This window comes from Dermacentor variabilis, chromosome 3 (genome assembly GCF_050947875.1).
Source record: "Dermacentor variabilis isolate Ectoservices chromosome 3, ASM5094787v1, whole genome shotgun sequence".
Taxonomy (NCBI): Eukaryota; Metazoa; Arthropoda; class Arachnida; order Ixodida; family Ixodidae; genus Dermacentor; species Dermacentor variabilis.
The window spans coordinates 142,908,452-142,929,519 of NC_134570.1; the positions used below are offsets into that span (position 1 = coordinate 142,908,452).

General features: G+C 50.9%; 1 protein-coding gene and 1 long non-coding RNA gene across 2 annotated transcripts in view; one reads left to right on the top strand and one right to left on the bottom strand.

The window, feature by feature from the left end:
• Window positions 1-2,252, bottom strand: part of LOC142576352 (uncharacterized) — a 48,807-nt gene extending 46,555 nt beyond the window's left edge. The window contains exon 1 of the mRNA XM_075686451.1: window positions 2,096-2,252. Within this exon, the coding sequence (XP_075542566.1) occupies window positions 2,096-2,153 (58 nt within the window). The 5' untranslated portion in view covers window positions 2,154-2,252. The remainder of the gene's footprint in view (window positions 1-2,095) is intronic.
• A 534-nt stretch (window positions 2,253-2,786) lies between these two features.
• LOC142574230 (uncharacterized) overlaps window positions 2,787-21,068 on the top strand; it is a 61,133-nt gene continuing 42,851 nt past the window's right edge. Inside the window, exons 1-2 of the long non-coding RNA XR_012826461.1 lie at window positions 2,787-2,872; window positions 10,274-10,456. This is a non-coding gene — a long non-coding RNA (uncharacterized LOC142574230). The remainder of the gene's footprint in view (window positions 2,873-10,273; window positions 10,457-21,068) is intronic.

Sequence of the window (21,068 nt, forward strand, 5' to 3'; positions counted from 1 at the left end):
TTCCGCGGTCGTGCGTGCGCTCATGACGTATGTCACTTGGGGCGGCGGTGCTTGTGCAACGTCATCTAGCGTCGCCGCCAGTATCGCTGCACATCCACTTTCAGTGGGTGGAACAGAGACCGATTTTTTTCTATTCGGCGGACATCCGAAAGACTACGGTAGTGCTAGATTAAAAGTTATCGCTGTAAAAAATAAAACATATGGTGTTTCAGCAAAACACAAGTTTTCGGAAAGAGTGCAATTAAAAGAGACGTTCGAGTCGGCGTAACACAACATTAAGTTTGCAATTTTCCTTGGGTTATATCATTTGGAAATACACCTATACATGCGTTGTGTAAACCCGCGTCGCAGTTTAAATATTTTCTTGCCTCCTGACGTGGTTCTGTGGAGCATATGCAGGATGCAATTGCTTAGGAGTATTGACGTTAGGCTGAGGCTGCACAACGACTCGGCGTGGTTTCAAGCCCCTGCGGCCGCGCTCAGGTGGCGGCGGATTACTAGAACCACTGTTGCGGCTCACACGCCTGGCATAGAGAAGCTTCTCCACTGCAACGAAATACTGTGAGGCGAAAACCTATCTGTCGAAATGTTAAACAAAAGATTCCCTGCTGGAAGCTTTCTGGACATTCCAAGCTAGACACACACATGACTTAGCAATCATTCTGATAAGAGCTTAGAGGAAAAGAAAAATCTGCAGAAGATTCTACTTAGCGAGGCGGGAGAAGCTTTTTTTCTCCAAACGCGCATGATTTATCTTGTAGACCTAAATGTTTTTCTCCAGCAAATTTTATGAATCGTAGCATGCACAGCTTATCCACATATCCGTAGTTCAGTCAGTAGATCCCTAAAGGCCAAGGCGAAAGCGTCGCATGCCGCTAGAGGTAACAGTGACTGGCTACAGCGTCGTCTAGAAGGCATTTAGGAGTCTCTCGGAAGAGTCTAACTAGCATGCATATTCCAGCGTGCTTGGACATCTGAGTAATGCAGGGTTGCAGGAGAACACAAGAGACGTGGCGTATTTATGTGAATAGCTCTTCTCGTTCAATTGATTAAATAATAACTGCAACGTGAAAATAATTAAGTGCTTTATTAACTCAGTTATTAACCACTGCATCGGTGTTGTCCTTGGTAATTTTTGATGGACCTCAATATATGCCCTTTTAAAGCACAAGTCAGGATGCACATACGCTTGGGGCACTATTATTAGTTATTGTAGTTAAATATTGGCAGTTAGTGTCTTTCCGGCAACATAAAGATTGGCCATTGAATGGTATACAGCTCTTCTTTTGAGTTATCCTGTAACACAGCAATAGCGAATGTTACACAGCTTGCTGTAATAGGCATAGTACTTCCCCCGGCCTACCGCTACGCGCACTATAAACGACACTCCACCAAGCCTTGGCAACTTTGGAAGGTATGCAAAGCATTTTTTTATTTTTTATTTTTTTACCACATAAGCACATTGATGTATACAAAGGGGTAGGGATGGCAGGATAAAAGCTGCATAACGGCAGCTTGACTAGTCCCACCTCCCCATGAACAACAGGCAGCAACATGGCAAGATATTCGTAGTACATACTTGTGGCAGGGTTTTCCTTAGAGGTGCTTAGAAGCGTCATGATGCCGTTTTGTATTCAAGCAAAGTGTTTCTAAACATCATTCACACAGTTTAGTAATTGACGTTCCTGCGTCTGTAAGAGAAATTTTCTCGCAATAATTCTGTTATTTCTTTTCTATGCTTCTGGAATGTTATGTCGCCATACTGCAGTTATTCGGTGCAAGTGCTGACGTCGCTGCGAAGCAAACAGCGAACCCAACTTCCCTGCAGAAGCCTCAGGCGAATGTCCATGCGCTTTATGTTTGTCGTTATCATCTATTTCACCTTGAATACTGCTAAATGTGCATTGAAGTTACCTAAACACATACACGTTATGCTTAGGCGAAGAAATTCTTCGCAAGTGATGATAGCGTCGTTGAGCATTTTCCATTCACGCCGCAGAAATATTGAGTAATATCAAGAGTACTAATCGTACATCTATGCCTTCAAATAACTTGTACCTCGTTTTAACCAATTTTCCAATTGAATCAAACTTACCCAACACTGCCAGAAACACTAGGCACCAATGGATGGAAGCCATGAGCTGCCTCGGCATACTGCCTCTCTTCTGACTGCGCCAAAACGCGAGCGCCAGCCCTTATGGGTCGCTATTGCTCGCACGCGCCATGCAGGCAAAGACTGGCCTTGCAGTTCTCCGCCTACAATATTGAGGCCGTATTGTCCTTCGCCTTCGAAGAAAAAAAAACAAGATCCGAAATGCGTCTTGTCTTGTGACAGAATGCGCATCCCCTTCATATTTTGTCATAGAACAAAGAAATAATTTCCAGAAAGATGTCACCAAGCTGCCTTTGCCTGGGTGAAGGTTTGCCTGCATTGTCTTTCATCCCTTTGTGTTTCACGAAATAAGTAACCCATCTTCTAACGGCTATGGTACGTCTGCGTCAATCCTCTGCACCATGCCGCAGTTTGTCGTCCTGAGGCGAGGCTCGCAAAAGGTCAGCTTGTAGGTCTTGTACCCTCTGCAGAGAACAACTAACATTAACCTACACTTGACATTGACCTGCAGCTTAACATTAACCTACAGCTGCATCACAATGAGACTAACTACAGTAGAGACAGGTCCACTATACGTCACAATGACGCATGACTTGTTCTCCCACACGCTACGATTACAGAATATGGGGAATACCTCGCGGGCGAGGCGAGTAGCAGACACGACAATGATCGTGTCTTTTACTGAAAAACGTCACAATGGTTGCTGCAGCATTGACATATTTGAAGCCTATATGAACTCAGCCACATCACCTGCCCGAGGTACCCATTCTGCCACGTAAAACTTTTAGTTCATGGACATCCATTTATCACTTTATTTCGAACTCAACGTAGGAGAAAGCATTCTTTCCAAGCAATTTAAACTGATCCTTGTTTTCTATTATTGCCTATCTGTCATACTTCTTCAGTTCTTCTGATCTCAACCGAGAATTTCGACTTCTGCTGCCCATCGCGACATTCCTCTTTCCCATGGACTCAATTTATTGCTACTCTAAAGAACACTGGTTATCTGCTCTACCGATCACTTGCAAACTTCATTGCTGCTTCGTCATTAGAAGCCTGTATATTAGAGCCATTAAATTCCTTTAATTTTTTTCTGACGACTAAGTGCATTATGCGAGGAGTATGGCAAGGTCTAGTCTGTATCTTTCTAAGCGTAGAGACCTCGGCCCTGTCAAGCTTGGGGTGTGGCAGGGGGAAGGTTCTACGGCTAAGCTTATAATGAGTCGCTATCTCATGATATGTATGGAGCGATTCTTTTCCTAGATCTATGGGAATTTCGGAGGCCCCAATTTCGGCTACGTGGTTGTGAGGTCCCGCGCAGACCTATGGGCAGCCTCATTCGGATTAATCTCATTCGGTCCAGTGATGTCCTTAAAGTGGGTAGGGAATCATGAAATAAGGCTCTTCACTTCTGATTGAAGTCCTGATCACGTCTTCACTTTTGATTGAAGTCTTGATCATGAAGGATCTTCCCGCTACCCATCCGGACGAGAAGGAGCGGATAGCCGAGCGTGAGTCTGAGTCTGAAAGGCTGGCTTCTTACAACTATTATATCTAAAGCGATAGCAGCCTCCTCCGCCACATGGGACGTCTTTACCATTACAGATGCTGCATTAAGGATTTTTCCCTCTACGTCCACCACTGTTATGGAGCATCGTTTCTCTATGAGATACTGTGCTGCGTCGACAAAAATGCATTTAGCTTGTGTTGATGTAAATCTTGTAGGGTTGCCCTTGCTCGTGCGTTCCACCGGCCCACTTTATAAACAGGTTGAATGTTACGGCGTACAAGGTCTGCTACATATTGAGACCTAGTATTTTTGCTGAGAGATTTAGAGGGTTAGGGGCTACTAGGGTTCAATGTCGGCCTCCTCCAGGATTTGAAGGCAAGGATTAGTGGCAGAGAGCCGAGTGATGTGGGCTATGCAATGTGCTTCAGTAATCTCATCAATGGTATTGTGGATTCCCAGGGCCAGCACTTTTGCCGTACTAGCAGACTGTGGCAGTCGAATGGCTCTTTTGAGTCCCGTTCGAATGAGAGAGTCAAGCTTAGCTTTTTCAGCTCGTGCCCATTCTAAATAAGGTGGAGTGTAAGATACGTGACATAGGAAGAACACCTGAAAGGCCCGGATGAGATCGTTCTAATTCATTCCTTTCCTTTGGCTACCTACCTTAGCAATGTGTTTCAGAACTCTATTTGCCTGTCCTGTTAGTCGGCTAGGAGCTTCTTTATTATACCCTTTGATATTAAAAGTTAGCCATAATATTTTACCAGAATCAACTCTGTGTATGCAGGTGCCCACATTAGTTTGTATCTCGATAAGAAGAAAGCCATGTGGCGCTAATCCTTTAGTTTTGCCTGCTTGTCTCACTTTCCTGTACAGCAGTAGCTCTGAATTTGTGGGAGAGAGCGTCAACCTCGTGCTAGCGAGGAAGTCCTCTCTGATGTTAACAGCTTCTTGTAAACTTTTCGGTAATCTGGCTATGGACCTGCCGGGGCCACATATGGTGATGTCGTCCACATGTATCACATGCCAGACATCTGGGATGCTAGCCAGCCTCTCGGATAGCCTGTTCATAGCGATAATAAAGAGCATGGATGGCAGCGCCAATCCTTGGGCTGTGCCCAGACAACCTAGAGTGAAAGGCCCTTGGGTAACTGTCCCAACTCTGATGAACACCATGCGTTCACCAAGATAGGATTTAGTAAAGTTCAAAAATTTGATTGCAAGATCGAACTGGGATTTCTCACCTAGGGTGTGTTGGCGTCGGTCCCTATCAAAGGCCTTATCTAAGTCTAGGGCCAGAACACTCATCACGTCTTTGGTGCGGTTATCAAGGATCAGTTTCATCCATAGCAGCATCGTGCGCTGTGCATAGTGGGAAGGTCCATATTCAATCAAGTTGTGAGGAAAGAGGCAATCGCTCGATGCGACTTGATATGGGATTAACTATATGCTCCATGACTTTGCAAAGACAGGAAGTGAGCGAGATGGGTGGAAGGCTTTCTATACTGGTAGGCTTTCCCGGCTTGGGGATGCAAACTACGTTCGCCACCCTCGGATAATCAGGGCCTTGCCCTGACTCCCAGAGTCGCTTGATCTCATTTGCTAAAATATCTGTTGCATTGTCATCCAATTTCTTAAGAAATTTCCTTGTGATACGATCTGGTATTATAGCGAACTTGGCTATTGAGGTTAAAGAGCACGTGTCTAATTCTGATACGGCGATGGCTTCATCAAGATGTGGGGCACTCATCCTGGTGTATTCCTGGTATGGGACGTTCTCTGCCTCCCTGCATGCATCACTGTTCTTCCAAGGAAAGTAGGTGTACAGCATGCTTTTAGCGATACTTTTGTCCGTCATATCATGACTAGTTAGGCCTTTGATCATCCTGTCTAAAGCTAGTCTGGCTGTCCCTTTGGATTGTTTGTTAAGATTTTTGAGAAGCCCCACTTACTACCTCCTCTCATACGACTATCCGATTGCGCACATGTTTCCTCCCATTGTTGCTGCGACAAAAGTACAGCGTATGAGTCAGTTTCCTTGTTTAGAGCTGCAGTTTTGGCCCTGAGCCTACGATTGAGTTATTGTATGCTATGCTTAGCATCAAGCATGTGTGCCATTCTGGCATACATTACCGGGGCCTCGAAGTCCGTAGTTATTGTCTTTGTGGCCTCGTTTACAGCTTTGCTCAGGTTACCTAAGAGTTCCTGTATGTCTCTCCTTCCGGAGTCTGCTCCCCTCGAATTTTTCTAAAGAGGTTCCAGTCGGTAAATTGCAACGTTCTGGGAAATATCGGCAAGCCACTTGACTGCTCCTGCGACAAGCTCGACAATACATATTTTTTTATTATATGAATATACCACTGTCATTAGAATATATATGAATATACCACTGTCATACCACTGTCGGTAACTGCCCTGCTAAAGCGACTTTATTATACTACGGCTTAAAGAGTTGACTATCGACATTCACTTCTGATCTGTCGCCAGAGCAATGTAATTTAAATTTTTCACACAAGAACGCAATATCAATGAGAAACGCTAAATGAGTTTAAGGTCATGCAGCACTCTTTTAAAACTCTGTTTTGGCTATGCTTCCGCAAGATATTGATAAATATAAAAGAAAATACAGGCCGAACTTCCATGTCGTGAATTTTGAACCCAAGTTCCATTGCAGTTACATCTAAAAGATTTATTTTGCATTTCGACCATTGTCGTATATTTCCTTGTCTAAAAACTTTGCATGCTGAATTTACAGTCGAGCGCGTCTGCAACGAAAGCCTCCACAATAAAAACCTGTATAACAAAGGATTTCACGTCTCCCGGCTAAATTCTAGTTTGCCATGTGCATTGCGAACGTCTGTACACCGAAGACCACTATTAGAAATTTCTCTGTATAACGAAGGAATATAGGTGCTCCCGACGGCTGGCTTGTAGCTTTAGAACGAACGCACGTAGTGGTGCCGCCACATACCTCAGTAGCTGCGACAGAGATACTGCTCCTGCTGATTTATTACCATCCTTTTTGGAACGCGGCGTTGGCAAACAGTCACCTACCCTGTTTGAGTTAAGTACGCTATACATGTGATTTATTCTATCAGCATACAACTAATTACCTTTTCTTTTCCTCAGAACTTCTCTATCTACTTCGTAACCCTACCTATGCCTGTAACGGTACATGTTGGAAACACCACCATGTGGTAGGGTCAGAAGACCGCAGTAGCTATAGTATCCCCATCGCCCTGCTTTGAAGATTGTGGAGGCTATAAACGTTGGGATGGAGGGGAAAGCCGACGAAAGGAGTTGGATTCATACCAACCGATGGATTCGTGCCAACTAGCCCGCATGTATACTCTTTTAAGCTACTTGCAGCCTTGTTCTCCAGGGGCATTAAAAAGGGAGGGCCATGAACATGTAATAGGTGACGCTGTCCTTGTTGTTTGGAGTTTACAATCGAATTCCTTGTAGTGCTATGGGAAGTTCTTTTTTGAAGTCTTCGTCGACGTACGTCTCATTGAAGTACTGCGTCCGAGCAATCTATGAATGCGTGCTCCATTCTTTACATTTTTTGCCGGCGATGCAATGGACTGTCCATGCCACCAAGAAGGCTTTGTTCGGCAGCCACGCTTTGACACTGGCCGCGTGACGATATACTTTTGAAGAAAAAATACTGCGTTGCTGCTTTCATTGGTGTTTTCTTTACTCGTTTTGAAACATCTGCTCGAACTGCACAGTGAAGACCTGTCTATATACAATGGCGTTGGTAATAGTACACCAACAAGATCGTTGTACAGGGGCTTATGGTTTAGAGACGCAAGGTGTTGCAATAAGAAATACATTTCGTCAAGGCGATAACAAGACACAACTCTCACGTAGACATAGCTTGTTGAAAATACAACCAGGTCTTTGAAACACGCGCCCCTGCGCTACTTTCTCGTCTTCTTTCCGTCTTACAACTCGCTCTTTTTGAGGCACCGTGTCAGACTGCACTTGGTACGATACTGGCCCACTTTCCCCCCTGCAGTCGTAGTAGCAGCTTAAGTTATGTCAAAATTATGCGAAGTTGTGCCAATTTTCACTCTAGTTCGCTCTAGCATTCATGTTCACCCTACTGAACCATGTATTGACATTTCTTCGCCAGCGTGCAAATACCAGCGTCGTTTTCACATACACTACATGAAATATCCATACGTACGTATGATTGTATAACGTGTAGTCGCTGATGACGTAACAGTGCGTGTTTCGTTTTTGCTCATCCACTAACCATGAATAACCCAACAATCGCTATGTCGTAAGCTCGTGTCAAACAGCCGGTGTAGAAATAATGCCCTTGCTGCCACACCATAGTCTTCAGCGGGGTAGTTATCGGGCTGCTGTTGACATACGCATGAGAGCTCGGAACCCGCACACACACCTACTCACTCTAAACAAACACGTTGGACCACCTCGTATCGCTTTGTGAAACACGGAGGAATATTCAGCAAATACCGAAACATGCTCCGCATAACATCGATTTCAACAGTGCGTGTAATTTGCAATTGTTCTCTTTTACGACCCTTTAACCATAAAGCCTACCCTCACACTTGGACATTGCTCTTTACGCTTTGTGATTACAGACCCGGAACCTTGATGCTTTTTGTTCCAGAAATAGAGCGAAGAACATTTAAAAGCTTGTTTCACCTTAGCTGTCAGACTTCACTTTAAACTATTTTCTGTTTTTTTTGCAACAATTAGCGAAGCTATGCGTCTGTGCTTATTTGTAAATACTTTTCTAAAACATTTGCTTATGGTTTATGAAGTCTATCACTTTGCAGTTTTTTTTTACCTCTCTCTATTCAGCGGAATCAGATGCTTTTATTAAGTCAAGTATAAATGTCAAACACCGGGAAAAATAGCCTACACAGACCCTTTATTAAGTTATTGATGAGCTATGTGTGATTTTTTATTCTCGTCTTCGTACCGAAAGCCTGCATCTTCTCCGGAGTAGCTGAAGTAGAGTAGCGCTACAGTGCTATTGAGAACTGTCTTATCGAACGTTTCCTGCAATACCAAACGGAAACGGGGATACCTGTATAGAACCATTGTTTATTGTACTCCTCGTTATTCATAATGTCAAGTAGGCAGTCTGCTATGACCCTTGTACTTCCATATTATGGCAGATTGTGTCTATGGTCACAACTTTACGTTGTACCATAGTCATAACGTAAAGAGAAATTCCTACGACGAAGAGCTTCAGGACTCCGCTTTAAATGAAATTTGCAGATTGGTGCACCAAAAACGCAATAACGTAAATAAAGAATATTGTTCAGAGAAAGTTGCATACAATTGGCCAACAGAAGATTCGTCCTGCAGCGTTCTGCTGGGAAGGAACAAATTGAAAAGCGAACTTAACAGGGAACTTTTGCTCGGAAACTGCAAATCTAAACACATGAAAACGGAGTAATCGTTTTTCTACTTCCAGTTAAAATATACTGCTAGTATGAATGAAACGCTTAATTTCGTGTGTCAGTTTTTTTTTTCATATGTGCTTGAATATAGCAAATATGAAAGAAAAGCTGCAACAACGTTATAACTAAGCATTAAAAGCCGATAAAAATTAAGTAAAGCAATAAAGCCGAAATATGTCCACGGCACCTAATATCACTGACACGTGTACCTTCTTATCTTTCTTCGGTGATCGCTTTCCACCGGCTAACAAATGTTAAACGTTATCGCTCGGCACAAAACGCGCGTGCATGTATCAGAAGTTTCTCAAATGTTTTCAATGTTCTGTCTGTGATCAGATTACACGGCACCTTGTGTAATCTGATTCTAGGCGAGACGCCAAGTGTGTAGTTCTTTCAGGGATGCACGCGGGTACAAGCGAATACGCTGGAACCTTTGACAAGTCATCGACCATATCTGACGCACTACGCGCTGATGAGATTTTATATAATCACTGACTGTTGTCGCTACTATTGTGCTTTGAATGTCACTTTTGTTTAGGGGACCAAGTTCGCCCACTACAGAGTTAGTTTCGTCATTCCCAATTTTGCTACTCTGTTATTGACCATGACTATAACGTGACATCTGGTGGAGGTGGGGGATAGGCAGTCAGCATCAAAGTGCTTCCGTCAAGCCTTGTTGACAACCGTGATGTCAAATTCATTGAGTCTTGGACTCGATCACGCGAGGCGCCGCGAAGGGTTCTTTAAATTTGCCAGCGAATACAATACATGATGCTAGCTTGCGACTTGGAAGGGCCTGCCGTATCCTTAAGGAAGAAATTCTGTGGTAGCTTAAATTAGGCAATGGCAGTCTTTTTCAGTCGTAGAATAATTGGCTTCCGCTTTCAACAGCGACCTACTAGCTTAAGCAATGAATCCTTAAAATCCATCTTTCCTTTGGACTAGGATGACTAGGACCAGGCTACTTGCGTTGGTGTGGATTTCGGTATCGGTGCCTTTATCGAAGTGCGCGAGTACTGGTGATGACTGCAGGCGTTGTGAGTTTCCCACTTGAGCTCGGCATCGCATCTTGTGAGATATATCAGTGGATCGGCGATGCGCCAAAAGCCTTTGACGAAGCGCCCGTTAGGTACAGGGGTCAATGAATCTGCACTCCCTTCTTGTCGGCGGGTTGTGGAAAATCCGTGATGGCAGATTTTTTTTCTGCAGATCAGGACGCACTCCAGATTCACTGATGACTTGGCACACCAACAGAACGCAATCGTAAGCGAAGCGACTCTCCGGCTTCAGAGTGAGCCCTGATAACTTGATGGCCTCTACTACATTCCCAAGCCGCCTAAGGTGATCGTCAAAATTTCCGGCGAAGACGACGACGTCATCCAAGTAAAGAAGGTAAGCCTGCCACTTCAACATTGCTAACACGGTGTCCATCAAGGGCTGGAACATTGCAGGTGCCGAAGGTAGTCCGAATGGCTTGACGCTCAACTCGTAGAACCCGTCCGACGTGATGAATGTGGTCTTCTCGCGAGCCTTCTAGTTGGCTTCTATTTGGCAGCAACCTAGGAGGATGTGAAAAGAATTGCTGGTGTGGACGCCACCTTTACCTACCCATAGTAGACACTGAAGCTGCCGCTGGCCATCTTCTGGTGGGTAGGAAACCAACCGCGTATCATATAGTGCGCTTTCGCCCTTGTTTTTTTTTCGGGAAAGGATCACAATTACTAAGTTCAACTTTGGGAGTAGGCCAAATTGAAATTTTGGGATAGCCAGGGGTCGCCCAACTTGACATCTTCAGTTGGGTGAACTTCAAATTTGGGGCTGACCCAACTTGGCCTACTTCAATTTAGGTATAGGCCAATTGAATTTTTTGGGTGGGGCCACATGAATTTGGAGGTGGTGAGCATGGTACAATCCAACTCGCAGGTTCCAATCATGCCCGCTACAATCGGGCTGCGCGCACATGAATGTGCTGCTGGGCATCTTTAACTCTCTGCCTAAAACAATATGGTGACACTATGCCTTCAGTTGAAGAGCGCCCCCTCCACTCCATCAGTTTTTACGCACAAGCTTCCCTGGTCAGCTCGTAAAATCGGTGGTATCTGTCTGAAACTGCGAAACAAGCGAACCGTGAAGTGAGCCTGGAGGTGAGGAGAATCACACGCCGTGGAAATACGAAGGAGCGTGCGGTAAAGCAATGCCACCTGCAGCAATGTCTAGGTTACGTTGAGCGAAGTGAGAAACGAGGCAAAGCGTGGCAGAGGAGGAAGGTAGGCGGAGGTGCGCTGGGTAGACCTCCTCTCGCAGATACATGTTTTTTTTGCGATGCATACGTACGGGGTTCCCACCCGCCATGGTGGCTTAGTGGCTATGGTGTTGGGCTGCTAAGCACGAGGTAGCGGGATCCGGCCACGGCGACCGGATTTCGATGAGAGCGATACTACCCGTGTACTTAGATTTAGGTGCAGGTTAAATAAACCCAGGTGGTCCAGATTTCCGGAGTCCCCCACTATGGCGTGCCTCATAATCATGTGGTGGCTTTCGCACGTAAAACTCCTCGCGCGCCGTGCGCTGTATGGGAGAGTGGAAGCGTGCGACGGCGAGCCGACGATGGCGGTTCAATGTGGAGTGCGCAAAGGGACAAATCACGTCGTATTTCATCCCGCGCATGGCACTAGGGAAGGGAGGCGGAGTGTTGTACTATGGCTGCGCGCCGTCAGGCGGCCGTGTATATTGAAAGCAATCTGCTTTGGAGGCACAGTCTAGGTGGGCAGACGACTCGTAGCTTCGCATGCGCGGTGTTCTCACCACTCAGTTCGCGTTGAAGCAATATACAGCACGAAGGCCACTTCGCTCGCTGCTGGCGCGACGATCCTTCACGCCAGCCTTTTGACAGGGAGTGTCCGCGATCTTGGAGTGTGAAGTGTTCGTGTTTGTACCTGTGCGCCGACACCATGTTAGGTAATTGAGATAGTAAGCGAATGTTTACAATGGAGCCATCTACTTCGATGACTGCTACATATGGCGAGGCCGCACGATCTCTGTGTTGAATACAATCTGCGATGCGGACAGTGTAGGCGTCTATGCGCACTGAAGGCCGATATTGTTATGGGTGCTATGGCACCCATAAGCTTGGGCGTCACCCGCATCACGAGTGAAACGTCATTGTAACTTTTTTACATCCTCCTAGACAGAAGTTCGTCTTGAGATGCATCGATGATAATTTTTATTGCGTTAGTTTGCCTTACGCCATCAAAAGGAAGTGTTAAACATAATTGTGAAATGGTGTATCTTGCGTAAAGTCCAAAAGGAAGCGGTGATGAGGACCAAATATTCATTTGTGTTAGTCTAGCCAACAGTTACGGTGGAGAAACACACAGCTCACAGGACGCCTACGAGCCGATTGCAGACCAGGGCATGTCCATAGCAAGCCCTGTAGGTCTGCCTCCTGTACTGGTGCAGGACAGTAAACGCATCTAGAGAAGGCGTCGATATATCTCCACTGCGCGCTGATGAACGGTGTTAGCCGCCCTAACGCCTCTTGACGGGTGAGGCCACCCCGGAGGTCAGAGCCACACGTAGGTATGAGAGCTCGCGATGTGCGGTGAAAAATTTCCTTCTGAATGTCCATTGTTTCAGAGTGCGTAAGGTTGAGCAGAGGCAATGGTCGCGCTACCGTCAAGGGTTGGCATGCGGCGTCTGCCGCAGTATGAGTGGGAACATTTGATCGACAAATCCCGAAAATTCGAACGGGGCATGGATTAAGTAGTCGCACAACGCTGAAAGTCCATCGCTCCAACAACTGAACGATCGACGCCACGGTGTGAGCGCAACGCTTGCGTCCGATCGGTGTAGGGTATCACGCTTCTAAGAGGTTTTGCCTTGCCGATTAGTGTCAGAGCGGTCAAGCCATCGCGGAGTTAAACTGATCCCACCAGTACCAAGGTAATGGGTGTATCCAACTGATAAGAACACGCCTGGTTTACATCTGGATAGGAAGAGCACACCGAGCAGGTTAAACTAAATGCCGAAGTAAACCCGGCATCTACATAGGCACTTAGGTATACTTCCTGGAACTCCAAAGACGAAGGCATTGGCGTGGTGGTGCTGGCGGAACTTGAGTTTCGATAAGTCACCTGCTCAATGCAGCCAAGTCGCTTGTTGCTATTCACTTGACGAGTGGCCCCATTCAGCTAGCGGTGACAAGGATTGGTCCACTATGGTGAAAGACGGATCCATGTAATTTGCCAAGGCTGGAGCTGCTGGAATACCACTGTGTTTTATCGCGGGTGCTTCGTGTCTTTACTGAATGGGCTAATCAAGCGCGTTCTCGTAAACTTCCGCCTGAAGTGTCTTGATAGGTGTGAGCCTTGGAATGCCTGTAATCGCATGCATGGCTTCACTGATAAGATTTCACAGTCGAGCGCACTCTGCTTTGGTAAGACGCTGAAGATGTGCTTGATAGATCAAGCGAGGCAGGAATACAAAGCAAACCAGCTGCCCAGCAAGACGAGTGCGAGCCCCAGCCGATCTCAGGATGATGCGACGAAAGCGGCGTAGCATGCCAAAAGGACTACTTCTTGGGCAAGTTGGCACTTAGATTTCCTATGTATACTTTGTCGCACAAAATACATTTCTTTCTTCTGCCCTTTTCAAGAAATGTATATTGCGCCACAAAGTATACCTTGTGGGGCTTCGGGCTAACGTGCCCGCACCCGGCTAGCTAAGGTCTAAGGAGACACGTAGCTCGTCCCCACTCCGCAGCGCACGCAAAGGGGCGCCGCGGCGGGTTCGCTGACTCACCGGCAAGGCGTAGAGACGACTCCAGCCGTGGCACCAACGAATGGGGGTTTATTCTCTGCTACGTACAAAATGCGAGTACAATACAGGAATACGGCACTGGGGTGGCCGTCGCAGACTACGGGTGAAAGCTCCCGGGAAGTCTGCTCCGCCACGCTGGCTCTTCCGAGCAGGTTCGCCACACAAAAGGGGACCGCCTTGCTCAGAGCGGCGCGGGACCAAGGGGGTCCGCACGTCCGACAGCCATGAGCACCGAAAGTCAATCTGTCCGGGCGAAAGCGCCCGCGCACCTCCGATGCTGAAGGAGAGAGAAACCGAAGAGAGGGCGAGAGGGGCCCGCTCCTCAGGCACTGTTCTTACGCGCGGCGCACGGCGTAACGTGAGCCGCGCGCGCAGGCAGCAGGCTCCGCGTCGCGCCGGCGCCCGCGGCCGCGGGGAATGTACGCTATCCAAAATGAGGCTTGGAACTGCGTGTCCCCAGCGATCGCACGGCCGAATGGCCCAAGTCGCGTGTGCACAGGAAACAGGGGTCCCAAAAGGGGTCCCCACATCCCCCCCCTCCTGAAGACTCGGGCCGGCCCATGAGGGAGCCGACCGGAATCAAAGGCAAAGCTGACGTCTGACCTGTTTTATTTTCTCAAGCGAAAATGTCGAAGTCGAGACTCTCGCTCGCGGGGTCGGTGCCTCCGGCTTCCGGAGAAGGGACGGAGTTGTGGAGGGGCGCCAGCGCCATCGCCTGCTGCACAGCTGCCGCGATGGTGGCCGCGAACACAGGGTCCGAAGCGAGAGTGCCGACAACGGAACGCAGCAGGGCCGGGTTGACGTCCGGGTCCGTGTTCTGCCGCACCTGTGGGGCTGGATCCGTCCCGGGCCCCTCGGCAGCTGGCTCCGTCCTCTTCACGCGACGCTTGTGCACCGCGCTGGAGTCATGGGCAGCACACAGCCGCAGCACACCGCACACGCTGCAGTACAGTGCCGAAGGGTCCGAGGCTATGACGGCTCCACCCGAGGCCTCGACCATGGCTGATAGCGTGCGACCGCGGAAAATGCGTGGTATATCTCGCCCGCTCATGTGGTTCTCCACCTTTCTTTGCTCCTTCCAGCGTTTCGTCGACACGAAGCAAAGTGGTGCTTCGGAACCGGATTGGAAGGCCCAGGTAGCGACATGGCGGCGTGGAGGCAAACGGGCAGCTGGCTGTGGAGACACCGGCAACGACCGCACATGGAAGGATGCGGAGGTGGTAACGGCGCCAGCTTGCACCACGGGTCGTGCTGTGGTCTCAGGAGCGAGTGCGACCGCAGTGGCTTCTCGAACGGCTTGCGACTGGAGGCGCCCGCGGCGGCGCCGACGGCTCCCACGAGACCTGGGCGAGTCGGTCGTCGTCCTCGAGGCGTGTTGCGACGGCTTCATTGATGGCGTCCGTCTGGCACCACACTGACAATCAACACTTCACACAACTAATCGCACTCCGATTATAATAACAGCACTACAAGGAAATCTCACCTTCCGCTGACAATGTTCACAGACAGAACACGCAGAACGCGAAGCTCACCTTGCATCCGTCAGCTTGCCAATCACGCATCGTTCTGGCGCATTCACGTTTGCAGGCGTCTGCCAGAGGGAAGGAGGAGGCTCACGGAAAGGGGCATATTGGGCTTATTGTAGCCTCATGCATCCCTCCGGCCAGCGCTGAAACGCTAACCGTGCCTTTCATGGCACTCGAGCGCCACTGGAGGATAAAGTTCACCAGGCGCGAGCAGTAAGGCAACGGCTAGGCCGGCTTTCACAGCTCACGCCGGCGGGCTCACGGATCACTTTGATTCACCACGGCCTTCAGCAGAAGCTGCGCACTACGAAAAAGCGTCTTATTCGGCTAATGGGTGCCTTTTTTCCGCTTTAACGCGTGCATTCACGCTATAGTCACACCTCTCCGCTTGCCAGCTCGGTGGGGAATAAGGTCCCTCTGGCTACCAGCGAGAAGCGGCGACTACGAGCGTTTTCGCAAGTTATACCGGTGAGTGCGCGGATTGAGATCCGCCGTCATGCTCGGTTACGCTTGCTATGTCTCTTCCTCTTCCCAGTTGCTGCTTCTGGCAACGAAAGGTTTGAGGTCAGAAACGTTCACTGGACCGCCGGATGGTCTACCGTTTGAGTCCACCAGCTTATACACAAGAGGCGACATTTTGGTCTCCACTCGGTATGGGCCGGCCCGACCACTTGGCCGACAGAGAGGCTGAGATGCCCTTTGTTGCGTCACTCAGCACATGATTGCGCCTGAGGACAAGGTCACCTACTTGATAATGTACATCTCTATGCGACCGGTCGTATTGTGTTTTTTGTCCAGCGCGTGCTTTCGCCAGGTTGGTGCGGGCATGAGAAAGGGCCTCGCTCATCCTAGCGCGCACTTGCACCGCGTAGTCGGAGAGACCCGACGCAACGGCGCTCGCCCCGCTGCCGGTTCGCAGAACGCGATCGATAGGGTTTGGCAGCTCTCTCCCGAAATTGAGGAAAGCGGGCGTGTACCCAGTCGAACGGTTCACCGATGTGCGCAAAGAGAAACCTATCTCGCGGAGACAGGCGTCCCAGTGCCTGTGTTGCCGGGCAAAGGCAGCGAGCAAGGTCTTCACATTTCGGTTCATCCGCTCGGTGGGATTGGCCTGAGGGTGATAAGTTGTTGTTTTGCGGTGCTTTATGCCAAGGCTGCACAGACATCGACGAACACCTTGGCCGTGAAATAGGACGCGTTGTCAATGATCAACTCCGCCGGAAAGACCAAGCGGGTGAATACCTCGAGCAACTTGTCCCATATGACGCGTGCCGTTAGCTTCCGAAGGGGAAAAAGTTCCACCCACTTCGTGAAAAGATCTGTGACGGCCAGCAGGAATGTGTGACCTTGCCGGCTTCTTGGGAAAGGTCCTATAACGTCACAGGCCGCGATTTGCCAGGGTAGCTGGCTGTCGATCGGCTTAATGAGGTCGGGGGGTTTGCCACCACGGGGCTTCACACTTTGACACACGCGGCACGAGCGAGAGTAATGAAGTACATCACGCTTCATGCCTGGCCAGGTTGCGGAGCGGCACAACTTAACATAATTCTTACGGCCACTCGCGTGTCCGGCCAACCGCGAGTCATGGAAATAGCTCAGTGTGGCCCTCCGTAGACTGCGGGGGATCACCACCTTAAAGGACTCATTAGGAGCCTCTTCAGATGGGAGATAGCGCAGGAGCACTCCATCAGCATCCAGCAGATACGAATCCAACGTGCCTGCAGCAATACCAGTTGCGTCGCACCCGGCGCCAACAGCAATACCAGCTGTCAATTTGAGCCCATCAGCGTTGCCGCCTCGCTCCCTCTCGGAGCTGTGCTCTTTTTCGAGCTCGTCAGCGATTTGCTGAAGAAATGGGTCTTTCCGCTGAGCTTCCAGCAGCTCCCGTCTACTGTACGTGATACCCATGGACGTTACAGGGTCCAGCAGGTACGCACTTTCTCCCGGCGACGGCGGCATATAGGCCGCACAGCCGCCTGAACTCGCTCCTTCCGTGCCTTTGGAGACAAGGGCTCCGGCTTCGTTCGGAAGCGTTGTCGCGGAGGGGTGCCGGTCAAAGGTGTCCGGGTCTGAAACGGGGGCGCGCGACAAGGCGTCGGCCACCACGTTTGTGCTCTCCTTCCGATAGCGAACAACAAAGTTGTAGCGCTGTAACGTCAATGCCCAGCGCGCGAGGCGGCCTGAGGGCTCGCGCAAGCGCTTCAGCCAGGTGAGCGCCATGTGATCCGTTTCAACAACAAAAGGCACTCCGTCGACGTAGTGATCGAACTTACGCAGAGCGAACACTATCGCTAGACACTCACGCTCGGTCACGGAATAGTTACGCTCTGCGGGCGTCAACGACCGGCTGGCAACGGCCACTGGCCGAAGAACGTCCTCATGTTCTTGGAGCAGCACCGCACCTATACCCAGGTCGCTCGCGTCAGCTCGGACTACGAACTCCCTGTTCAGGTCGGGCAGCTTCAGCTCGGCTGTGTCGACAAGAGCTTTAGAGAGAGCCCTAAAGGCCTCATCTTGCTCCGGACCCCAGCTCCAGCTTGTAGACTTCCTCAACAACGAGGTCAAGGGAGCCTGTAGAGCGGCGCAGTTGGGCACGAATTGGCGGTAGTAATTCACCATGCCCAAAAAGCGTCTGAGGGCCTGTATGTTCGCCGGCGTTGGGTACTCGAGGATAGCTGGGACCTTGTCCTCGTTCGGTAAAACACGGCCTCGCTCTATTGTAAAGCCCTGCAGTGAGACACGGGTCTCTGCGATCTGAGCTTTCTTCGGGTTCAGAGTGATCCCGGCAGCGTGCAGCCTTCTGAGGATGTCCTCCAAGTGGCGGAGGTGTTCCTCAAAGGTGCGAGAGAAGAGGACAATAATGTCTAGGTAGGCTAGGGCGTATTGCCATTTTGCCCTTCCCAGAACTCTGTCCATCAATCTCTGGAAAGTGGCTGCAGCGCCCGTGCAGCCAAAGGGCATGCGAGTGAACTCGTACAAGCCTCTATGTGAGGTGAAAGCGGTTTTCTCCGCGACCCTTGGCTCCATCTGCACTTGCAGGTAACCGCGGCTAGCATCTAGGGTGGTAAAATAATGTGCACCACCTAGGCTCGCCACGGTTGAGTGAATGCTCGGCATAGGGTAAGCATCCTTCCGAGTGACTTCATTGAGTCGGCGGTAGTCCACGCAAAGACGAGGGGAGCCGTCTTTTTCGGGACCAGCACTACCGGAGAACCCCACGGACTATTAGATCGGCGGATTACGCCAGTCTCGATCATTTCGTCCATTGCGAGGTTGATAGCTTTCCTTTTGGCCACACTCACGGGCCTGGGATTGCATTTCCACGGTAGCGCGTCGCCTTTGTCGATCCGGTGTCGCACAAGAGTGGTGCGTCCCGGCCGATCTGTAAACATCGCGTGAAATTGGTTCAGCAGCGATGACAGGCACGCCTTCTCACGTTCCGACAAACTGCCAGGCAAAGGCGGCAGCGAGCGGCTCGTTCCGCCGCGCGCGCTTGCGATCGTAGGATTACACGAAATCCGATCCGCTAGCGCTGCGCTCGGCTCGGGAGAATGAGTCTCGCAACGAGCTCTGCCCGCTTCGCTGGCCGACGAGGGGCCGCGTACAGCGGGTTTTGTGACAGCCGGAGTCTGGGGGATCAACGGGACTCGCCCCTCCTCCTGCCGTGGTGTCGCGCCTGGGGCTCTAGGTGCCACCGAAGCGACAGGGAAATGCGCAAAAGGTTTCAGGGGCGCACCAGGGCCCTCCCTGTATCCTTTGTTTGCAATGTCTATCCCGATCCCAGTGCGGGCCAGAAAGTCTTGGCCTACTATCACGGGTACGGACAGACCAGGGAGGTACACAAACCTGTGACGGCGTACACGCTCCTACAAGCGCACAACCAACCTCGCCGAGCTACACGAGGTAGCCGCACCGCTCGCGAGATGGAAGGCGGTGTTGCAGCCTCGCAGCCGGACTGAGTGCCGGCGTAAGTGAGCCAAAACTTCCTCCCCGAACAGCGAGGCTGTGGCGCCACTGTCCAGTAGCGCTGCAAACGTTCGACCAGCGATCGTGAGCGCAAGGAATGGGGCTGGCGACGGGTCATCAATTCCGACCCTACACGCCATCGGGGCTAAGGAACCCCTTGTTTCAGGCACCGCCGGCGAAGGCTGAGTCACCGGCGGCGCACGCCGTTTCCCGTCGGGCGATTGTGTCCTTCGGTAGCGCGGCGGTTTGTGCACTCCCGGGCAATGTGGCCCGTCTCATTGCACTTGTAGCAGACGACGCTGCGTGCAGGCGGAGCTGCTCGCGGCGCGCTGCGCGCCGGCGGTGGTTTCTGTTGCGCCGCGTGGGCATTGGTATCAGTCTCCACCGCCGGGCCGCTTCGGCGGTCCCAGTTTCGTGCTCGGCCGGGCTGGGCGACTGTGTGCGCCCGCCTGGCATACGAGTACGGGTCAAGAGCGCGGTCAGAGAGCCCCCACGCGCCTCGCTCCGTTTCTCCAACGAGGGCTGCCGTTGCGTCGATTAGCCGGAAAGAAGCGGGCGTAAGCACGTTGCCGCCGTTCCAAGCGCGCCGGGGTTCAAGGGACAACGACGCTGGCGGCGGCGGGCGGTAGGCCCGCGCGGCCAGAATGTCACCCTGAATACGCTTCGCTTCAGCGGCCAAATCGTCCAGGTCGTGGAACCGGCCGTTTCGAAGGTAAGCGGCGAAGGTTGGATGGGCTTGCCGAATCACCCACTCCACCTTCTCAGAGTTCGACGCCGAGTGCTCTGCTAGGAGATAAAGCTCCTGCATGGCTCTCATGTACTCGAGCAGAGATTCGTCCCTGTGTTGGGTTCGACGCTCCAACTCGCGCCGCATGCGTCGCTCATAGTCAGGAGGGAGGAACTCATGGCTGAACAGCGTCCTAAACTCCTCCATGCTACGAGCGCGCTGTCCGACTAAGCGGTACCACCGCGCAGCTTGGGCAGTCAGCGAGACAGGCAGTATGGTGCCTATAATCACGCTGTCTTCCAGCCTTATCGCTTTCTGGTATTGGCATAGAGACTCCAGGTATTCCGTAGCGCTCATGCGGTCTGAGTAACCGCTGCACGTCGGAATATGTACCTTGAAGTTGCTCAGCAGGGCAGGCCTAGGGGGACTAGGGTCCACCGCGGGAGGCCTGACGCTAGCCTGAGATTGCGCCATTTCCATAAGCGATGACAGCAACTGTGCGGCTGCGTTGTGCATCGGCGATTGGTCCGGGCGAGGCTCACAGGGTGCCTGCCGGGATGTGCCCGCTCGTGGCCCTAAGGGACCGGCGAACGGCGGAGAAATGTCGTGCGGGCCTATGGGAGGCCGGCCGACGGTGCTGCGAAAAGGTTGCCCTCCAGGCCAACTGAGGCCGGATAGCGGATCGCAGTAGCCGGTGGAGCGGGATGGCTCCTGCTCGGCAGAACGCCGAAGCAGCTGAGCAGTTAAAGGGCTCACGCTGCTTGGACCGTAGGGTGCCGCTGGGCGAACGGACTGACCAATGGGCGTCCCTAGGGGGTCGCACTTGGCATCGATAGCATGGGGTTGCCACGAAGAGCATCCCTGAAGCTTACAGCATTGTCCGCTGCCTCAAACGACAGAAGGTCCGCAACCAAGGACTCAGACTGCGACGGGGGCCGCAAAGGGGCCTACTCCGACGCCATGCCGA